The sequence below is a fragment of the Onychostruthus taczanowskii genome, unplaced genomic scaffold, assembly GCF_017590055.1.
Source record: "Onychostruthus taczanowskii isolate IOZ18803 unplaced genomic scaffold, ASM1759005v1 scaffold45, whole genome shotgun sequence".
Taxonomy (NCBI): Eukaryota; Metazoa; Chordata; class Aves; order Passeriformes; family Passeridae; genus Onychostruthus; species Onychostruthus taczanowskii.
The window spans coordinates 824,101-833,350 of NW_024502014.1; the positions used below are offsets into that span (position 1 = coordinate 824,101).

General features: G+C 38.4%; 1 protein-coding gene across 3 annotated transcripts in view; it reads left to right on the forward strand.

Annotated features, from left to right (window-relative positions):
* Nucleotides 1-6,947, forward strand: part of DLG1 (discs large MAGUK scaffold protein 1) — a 77,285-nt gene extending 70,338 nt beyond the window's left edge. For all 3 annotated transcript variants that reach the window (XM_041414487.1, XM_041414488.1, XM_041414489.1), the window contains exons 19-22: nucleotides 43-215; nucleotides 3,745-3,854; nucleotides 4,220-4,311; nucleotides 5,766-6,947. In XM_041414487.1, coding sequence (XP_041270421.1) covers nucleotides 43-215; nucleotides 3,745-3,854; nucleotides 4,220-4,311; nucleotides 5,766-5,872 — 482 coding nt within the window. In that variant the 3' untranslated portion in view covers nucleotides 5,873-6,947. The remainder of the gene's footprint in view (nucleotides 1-42; nucleotides 216-3,744; nucleotides 3,855-4,219; nucleotides 4,312-5,765) is intronic.
* Nucleotides 6,948-9,250: the final 2,303 nt, after the last annotated feature.

Genomic DNA, 9,250 nt, shown 5'->3' on the forward strand with positions numbered 1-9,250 from the left:
GGTTTTTGTTTTGCTTTAAAAACTACTGGTTTATATTTAAAGATACGACTAGACCAAAACGAGATTATGAGGTGGATGGACGTGATTACCATTTTGTCACTTCTCGAGAGCAAATGGAGAAGGATATTCAGGATCACAAATTCATTGAAGCTGGCCAGTACAATAATCATCTTTATGGAACAAGTGTCCAATCAGTGCGAGAAGTAGCAGAAAAGGTAAATCAGAACCACTTACTTTCATTTGCTGAGCTGATTGTATGCCTGTGCTGACAGGGAAAAAGAGAAGAATGGCAAGAAGCCATTAGGAACATTCTGACTTTTAAAGGAGTTTGTATAAGACTAGAAACAAAGTGTATTTTCACAGATGCATTTAGGGAAATAAGGAAGCTTTGGAATAATGAAAGCATCATGATTAAGTTGTGGAAAAAGAGCAGCCATAATGTGCCCTCTCATTTAAAGAGAATATAGAAGAAATAATTGGAATTATAGGCTAATTAGCCTAGCTGACACAGATCATTAACTAATGAAGAGTAGTGCTGGTGGAGTTAATTAATATGAGGATCCTTTTGACATAGACCTGTGCAAAAGAAAACTTGCAAAAATGTTATTCTTTGTGCTTCTCATGGTTTTAGCTAACAAAGGGAAGAGAGTAAATGTAAAGAATTCAATTTTAAAAGTATTTTTTCCACAGCTACCCATATATCTTGAAGATTGACCTTACTGTTTCTATCCCAAAGTGATTTAAATTAACTATTTCTTGCAAATTGTAATTATTTCTAAAGTCTTACTGAAGTGGACTTGATTTGTCTGGGGAGAAAAAGCGGGAAAAGGGAAGGGTATTTCTGAGACTAAGGTGCTTGTCTTAAAGAAAATCATGTGGTGAAAGTTTTTTGCAAACGTTTCATGTTGAGTTGATGGGTGTTGTTCTGCTGCTGACAAAGCCAGTGCATTTACAGTAGCCAATGTTCTCTGATCTCTGTGAGAGAAGGGCCAGCTATTTTCTAGGTGGGAACTCACAAGTGGGGCTCTGTCAGTCTCGACATGCAGAGGGCAAGTGTGGGTAGTAACCCATGTGCCACAGGGCTGTGGCTTAGTCCCTGGAACCAATGGGCAAGTATTGCTATTTATTGCAACTGAATTTACTGGAAGCAAAATCAGGGCAAACAGAGTGAGATTCTGTGGGGTAAATGATGTTTTCTTCTCCTGTCTTTGTCACTGCATGGAATGGAACCTGGCCCTATGGGATAGAGTGAGAAAAGGAAAGAAAAGAATATTAATTACAGAATTGTTCAAGTAAATGAACAGTATTTTGTGTGGGTGGCTGAACAAAGCTGTGAAACTATCATATGTGGTTAAATGATGAAATTATTGAACAGCTTAAACATTATAAATCTGTTGGCAGTTGCTTTACTTGATAGCACAAATACAATCCTTCAGTTCCATCCTGGACCTGAAATTGGCTTTGTTCTTTTGTCCATCTGTTGGGATTAGTAAGGTACAAAATTGCTATGAATCTTTCATAAATGGACACAAAGAACAAAGTATTAGCAGATGTCTCTGTGCAGTTAAATCTCTTGCACAGGCACCATGGGACTTCGGGTAGATGCAGCAATTTCTTAGCTGCAGCTGACATTATTTTTCTGGGAAACAATGGCTTATCCTTCAGAACTGTACTTCAAAATCATTACAGGGCTGCAAACTGGTTCATCTGGAACTACTCCCATCCTTGTATTCTTTTCCATCTTGCTGAAAAGATAAGTCTTTTCAGTGGGTTTTATTGCTGGGATACAAAAGATGATTTCCAAGTTTTCTACAATCAGTTTAGGAGAAGACAGAGCAGAAGTGACTGCTATTACCCCAAAAGAACCAGAAACAGTATTCTTAAAATAGTCTTTGTGTTCATTTGCCCATGCTTCCAGCTGATCCCTGTCTCTCTCATTTCCTTACCCACAATGGATGCTTTCTGATGTTGTTGTTCAGTTATAGAAGGCACTGGCTGCTGTGTGGTGCTTCTCAATCAGATGCAGTGCAAGTAAGGAACTAAAATATATAAAATATGATTCTAAATTCACTGTGCAAAGAGCAAAGTGGCTTCCCTGGATGAAAACATGCTTGTATCACAATGTATTTGTGTTTCTTTTCCTTGTCTTTCAAAGCTTCACTTGAAAAGAATTTTCATATCCTCTTTCCTTTGGAATCATCAGCAGTTTGTGAATCTCTGTGTCTCGAGGCCACAGTTAATGCACATTCATTGTTGATTTGGAATAAACTGTCATGGTTATATCCCATAAGGTCCAGCACAGGTGCTGTGCTGGCTCTCTAGCCCTCCACCCTTTGGCTCCTGGCTTAAGCTGTTGGGCCAAACACAGCAAATATTGTTTTACTTGGTCCTTTTTTCTTTTTCAAATAATGCTCTTAATTCTCAGTTCTCAGAGCATGTGCCACATTTAAAGACGTGGACAGATCAGCACATGTAAAATACTCTGCTAGGACATAAAGACACCTTTTTTAAATGTTACCAGTTGGCATCCAGACCCATGGACTGGATCTGGGAAACAGCTACCATCAGCTGAAAGCAAACAGATATATATATTGTTTGTGTGGGAAGAACACTTTTCCTTAAAAATTCCAGAAGTAAAATTCTGATTTTATTGGGAAAGAGACCAAATGTAAATGATCCTAGTTGTTTCTTCTGCCAGGAAGCAGAAGCATGTCAGTAATTTCAGACATTCTTCCAGGAATGATCTCCCAGGAGTTCAGGAATGGTGTTGTATGATATGAGTAACCTTTGGTTATATGGTACTTGTGGGTTTGTGTCCTGGCTCACAGATTTTTGCAATGCACTTTGATGTCCTGCTCAAGAAAAAGCTTTTCTTAATGTAGTTACCCAAGATTGGTTTTCTGTTTCTCTTCCCTTGCACCTTTCTGAAATGACAGAAGGCAAATTAATCCTATGCTACTCAGAAAGGAAAGAAATGAAAATGTGTGAGGTGGAAATAAGCATATCTTAGATGAAAGGAGCTGAGAACTGGAGGAGCCTTTGAGATGAAGCTGGAAAATTCTTTTTAGTGGGAGAATAGAGAGGGGGAGGAAAGCAGCCTTATCACACTGTCTTCCAGCTGCCCAAGGAGGGGTCAAGTTATATTTGTTTCTCAAGAGATGAATGCTAAATCACACAAATAAATTGCATGTGGTATTTTTACTGGCTGGCACCTGGGGGGAGGAGAGGGCTTGTGCAGATCCATCTGAATATGGTGGCATCTTTCCCTGCCAGCAGGGGTGGGCTCTCCCTCAGGTATGCCAGTTAAGTCATCTGGCTCCTCTCTAAACCACATCTGTGACATGGCCACCTCCCTAAAGCATCCTCAAATTAGTACCAAAACTAAACTAAAGCAACTAAACTAACTAAAACAACTAAACTAACTAAAGCAAAATAAAAAATTTGGTGGTGTTGTTGAAGTCCAGCTGTTCCACTGTATGGTTCTGCATTGCTGATAGGGCTGCAAGCTGTGATGAAGAAAGGAATGAAGAAAGAAGGGTCAGGAGCATCCCAATTGATGTGTGATCCAGCAGAGGAGATTGGGGGACCTTGTGCCTAAGTGGGGAAATCACAGTGTCATTGATGCAAATACTCTAATTTTCTTGGTTTCAGTGGAGACATATTTTGTGTTCTAAATTATTATGCTATGCTACTTGTGGCTTAAACTTTACTTAGTACCATTTTCCTTTCTCTCTCACTGTTTAGGGTAAACATTGCATTCTTGATGTTTCTGGTAATGCCATCAAAAGGTTGCAGATTGCCCAGCTGTACCCAATCTCCATTTTTATTAAACCCAAAACAGTGGAAAATATCATGTGAGTAAAAACCAAGTACTTCAAGCTAAATTGTTTGACACTGTTGTATTTGGAAAGCCAACTGCAAGTTATATGCAGACAATTGTAATGTTTGTGTTTTAAATAATATTTAATTCCCTGAGTTTAATTTTTAGGGACTTTAAGATGGGGCTTTAATCCAAATTAAAGTGCTTGAAAACAAATGTCATTGTGTTAAATTCCATGCAACATAATGCTAGAACAGCTCATTTCCACTACAGTCTTCACTTGGAGTCCTTAGGGCTTAATCCTTTTATTAGGATTAATATTCAAACAACAGTTTAAAACCTTAAAGACTCTAAGGATTTGATATTGGTTTAAAAAAGGTATAATATTTGCACTTTCAGGGAAATGAATAAACGCTTAACAGAAGAGCAAGCCAGGAAGACATTTGAGAGAGCCACGAAACTGGAGCAAGAATTTACTGAACACTTCACAGGTGTGTTTTGCTTGTGACTGCTCACTTGCCAGAGTTGAAATTTTATTGCTTGCTGTGAAAATAGTACTTGCCTAACCCACTAAGATAGTGAGCTTTGTTTTTCAGATGATCTGTGATTACTTTGAGGAATGGAGCCATCTTAGTATCTCTACATTGATTTCACTTTGATCACTTAATTTAATATTAAAAAATAAACAAAAATTTACTGGGAGCTTAATTTAGGTTTAAAAAACTATTAAGACTTTCTGCTGTTTTCCAACTTCATCAGCAGGTTCTGTTTCCACGGAGTTACACTGAAGCACATGAAAAGCACATCCTTCTTCAGCTTTGAGGTTACTGAGATTTGGAAGAGGTGTAATTGATCTTAGCTGGAGAGAAGATGCTGAAGCCTATGGCCTATTTGCCTTGCAAAGACATTTCTAACTCTTTCTCACGCACTGTTGTGCTGTGAACATTATACTTGGCCTATAACAATGGAGCAGCCTCCTCCCACAGGCAGTACAGCATTGAGCTGCAGATGGGGAGAAGGTTTTTAAGAGATAAGAGTGGAATGGTAGGAATAAAAGGGAACTAATTTGCACGAAAGCAAAGCTCAGAAGCAGCACTACTCTGTTAATGCACAGAAGAGTGAGTCTGACCTGCCTCCAAAACTGGCTTTCATGCTAAACTTTACTTCTTGGGTTATTGACACTGAGATTGTGACACTAATTAAAAATAAGTTGCTATCTCACAGTAATTGCTCTTCCAGGCTGAAGTGTTGGTAAGAACAGCTCAAACGTTTTCATTTTCACCAGACCATATTTTATTCTGATATGTCAGAACACATCCATATTGGCTCATTTCTAGTTAATTTCTAGCCTTGGCAAAAACACATCAACCAACATGACAGGAATTAGTATAGATTGCACTTTTAACAGTATAAGGAAGCCTCTCATCTATAAAACTGGAATCTCTTGTCTGGACAACGAACTCTATGAGTTCCTCCTTTTTTTAGCCAAAAGCAAAGGTGGAGCTAGGTAGACATCTCGAGGTCAGCCTGCCTTGCTGTGCAGCTTCAGGGTAGAGCTGAGGAGTTCGCCAGCCTGTGAGGACACAGTCCTGCACTGTCTTGCTTTGTGTTAGAAACACAAATGAAAGTTGGGCCAAGAAGGAATACTCCAAAGAGGATGTGAATTGACTCAGGCAAATTGGAACATGTGGCTAGGAAAAGGTTAAAAAACCCCTCAGTTGTATGTATATACTTGGTAGTACAGTTAAGTCCCCTGTCCCCAAGGAAGTGCTTTGGTGTCCTGCAGTACCACTCTGTGCTTCAGTCCAGCACTGAAAGCAGGAGTGTCCAGGGTGTCTGTTCCTTCAGCAGTCAGAAATCCTCCTGCCACTGAGGGCAAGGAGCAGCCTGGCTTCTGCACAGAACGAGGAGGGACAATTGCTGATTGCCACATTATGTTTTGCAGCTATTGTCCAGGGAGACACTCTGGAGGAAATCTACAACCAAGTGAAACAGATCATAGAGGAACAGTCTGGTCCTTACATCTGGGTTCCAGCAAAGGAAAAATTATGAAAACAGATTTTTATTTTTCATTTTCTAACTGACATCAACTACTACATCTGACGACTCTTAAGCCCTTCCAGTGGAGCCTGCCTCTAGTTCTTTCCAGCGTGGTTCATACCCTAACCATCACATTCTGCAGTTCCCATAATGCTTTACATTTGGTGTCTCTCTTAGTTTAAATAATTTGTATTATTGTGTGTTGTTGGTTTGCCATTTTTCGAACATGACAGTGGAATGGCCTGACCAGCTATTAGTTTAGGGTGGGGGTGGGAGGGAATTGCTGGGTAAAATTCCTTAATGTTTAAGGGAAAGTAACTTTCAAAGATTTTTCAAAAAAGCTTTATAGACATTCTTTTAAAATTTCATAACAATTGAAAGAAAAGTTGTATTCAAGGAAGTTGTAAATTATGAGTAACTTTGCACGCTTAACTTTAATAGCATGGTTTGGTCAGGGCAATCAATTTCAGGTTTTATTTTCTGAGTTCAATCCTATTGTCACAGTATCTTTTTTCTTTCCAGGCAGTTAGAAAGAAACTTTTAAATTTTGAGTTAGCATTTTCATTAAGTCCCATTACTACTCCTAAAGGGATATTCATTTTCATAATTTCATACGGATATTCTTATAATCTATTTTTTCATTTTTTGCCAATAAAATTGCTAGGGACAAAGATATGTAATGTTTTTAATCTTCCTCATGAAACACTATTTATAGTGTGTTACAGAAATTCTTTATAGATAATGGTCATCACACTTTTTGAGCCTAAAAATATGTTTAGGTGCTAGGAAACCATGTATTTTTCAGAGGAATGCCAAATTTGCATTGGCAGTAATTCAGAAAACAGCTGCAGAGATGGTCATTAGGGCAATGAGAGAATGATTCATAGCCTAAAAATGTGTGTGTTCTTAGGGGTCAGATTTTAATGAATATTTTACCCACAATAACTGCCTATTTTGTTATAATAAATATATATATATTAAACTTTCTTTAACTAAACTCTGTAACTATGGGAATTATTTTCTTTACATAGTTGCGCACACGTATAAATATATATATATAAAATATATATTTTTCTTTTACCACCTACTCCTAGCTTTTTGTTTTGAATAAAAATAAAAAACCAAATTAGAATTTACCTTCCTTAATCATGGAAAAATCAAATGGGCTGTGATGGCTGGGCATGAAGTCCAGGGAATATTAGTACAAGAAAAAAAATACATGCAAGTTCTCCTCTTTTCTACGCAATTCCGGGTGTTTGTCTTCCCCATTCCCCTTTGTAATATGCATGTCTTAACCAAAGGGAGAATTCAGAGTCAACAATATATTTTTTTTCTGTACGTGTTCGTCTCGGATTGCACAGGCACAAGATCTTCCATTTGCAATGCACAAACTTCTGTGCTGAATGTTATGAATACGTTGTACCAAAACCTTCAATAATGAAATTCTCAAATTCCCTTATTATTTGGTACCTGCCATTGCTTGTTTGCAACTGATTGTTTCTTAGAGGGATGTACTTATGGCAGTCATGGGGCAGTCACACAACCAAATCAGCTTTGGTTTGTAAAGAATTATCAACACTATCCATTCCATTTGTTAGAAAGAGGAGAACAGCTAATAAACTTTATTGTACAATATATTTGTCAAGTGTGTTTTTAATTATGATAAATACAGGTGTTGTAGCACTTTAGAATAATTGACTGAGACTGTAAATGAAAATCAGGTCTTAGAGAAACACTGGTGGCCACACTGGGGCTACTGAAGTTCTGCATTAAAAGCAGGTTCAAACTTGTGACACAACTATTGCTGATGTTATGCGGGATGCTAGTGCAGCTTGCAGGAAGTTAAAGCTGCTGGTGCATGCCCCAAAAGAGTTTCTGGTTTTCAAGATCTGGGAAATCAGTTGTGCTGCCTTTCTGAGAATTCCTGCCCATGGAAGTGCTTGGTGTACTGGATTGATGCAGCTTCTGATAAATAATGCCATAAATTTTTAAGGCAGCTAGAGGTGTACTGTTGTCTCCCTCTTTGAAAGTGACTGATTGTTTGAGGTGTCTTTGTGTGACATCTTAAAAGAGTAAATCTTAAAAAAACCCAGAAGGATATGAATCTCTATCAAATCTGCAAACACATCTGCAATCTCTGTATTGTATGCACTTCTTTTTACTTCTTTTTTTTTAACCCATCAGAAAGATCCTGGTCTGTGAGGAATTGCTCTTTCATATGTTGGAGTGTCTGAGTAGCTGCCACCGAACTTTGCCCCCAGGCACTTGTCCTGTAGTAGCCAGGTGTCACCAAACACTCCACTCTGACTGAAGTCCACAGCAGTTACCTTGCACAGTTGTCATGAGGGAGTGAAAACAAGTCTTGGATCAAGAAATACCAAAGGACTCTGGAGTATTTGCTTTTCATTTTTAGTTTTGTTTGTTTCCAATGTTACCTTTGAACACTGGCAGAAAAGTTGATTCTGAGAGCCCTGATGCTCCTTGTTATCTTATCTTGTGTAATTGTCAGGGTTTTGCATTATTAGTGTTTCTCTGGGTCTCATTTTTCCACCATCAGGTGCTGATACATCTTTTGATTCTTGGGTACGCTTTTCTGTATCTTAGAGTTACATTTTACAATACATGTATTTTGCTAAAGGCTTCTAATTTAACAACTAGAGTAATTAGGAAATCCAAATGGCATCACACTGATGTATTACCACTCTTTTGCTGGCCCAGTGAAGGCATCGGGTGTTTTCTTCTTGCCTGATAACCCAACTGTTTGTAATTGCTATACAGACACATGCTTGATGAAGTGTTTGTTACCCTCTATTGTTATTGTAAGTTATATTATTTCCTTGCTGGCATTATTGCTGAATTGTGCTGAAAACTAGGTTAAGAAATTTAATATCTCCTTAAAGCACAGATACTCAGAGTTAAGAATGAAATAGGAAAATTATCTAAATTCTGATGAACTGTGCTTGTGTGATTGTTTAGAGGGGGCTGTGTTTGGAATAGACCTCCTGTACAAAAAGGCTGCTCCTGTGCCTTCTGAACCATTCCCATAGAGGGAATGGTTCTCCCATAGGAGAGCCCTGGTACCAGATTTGTGTCTTACTAATCCTACCCTTGGAGTCTTAAGCAACTGGTACTAGGACTGTCTTGTCATCTGTAAATGAATGTAAACCCTTCTGCAAACATCAGGATGCAAACATCTCTCCCTGATGTTAATCTGGCCAGCAGGAAGGGCACAGGAAGGATCTGAGCAATGGGTCCTTGAAAACATTTGGAAATACTTCAGTGGCACCAAGTTATTCTTTAACTTTTAAGACAACAAAGGGACAATTCTTGGTGTAGCAAGCCAAGAATCAGAGTTCAGCCATAAGGTTTTGTTCGGGAAGAAAGTCTGGA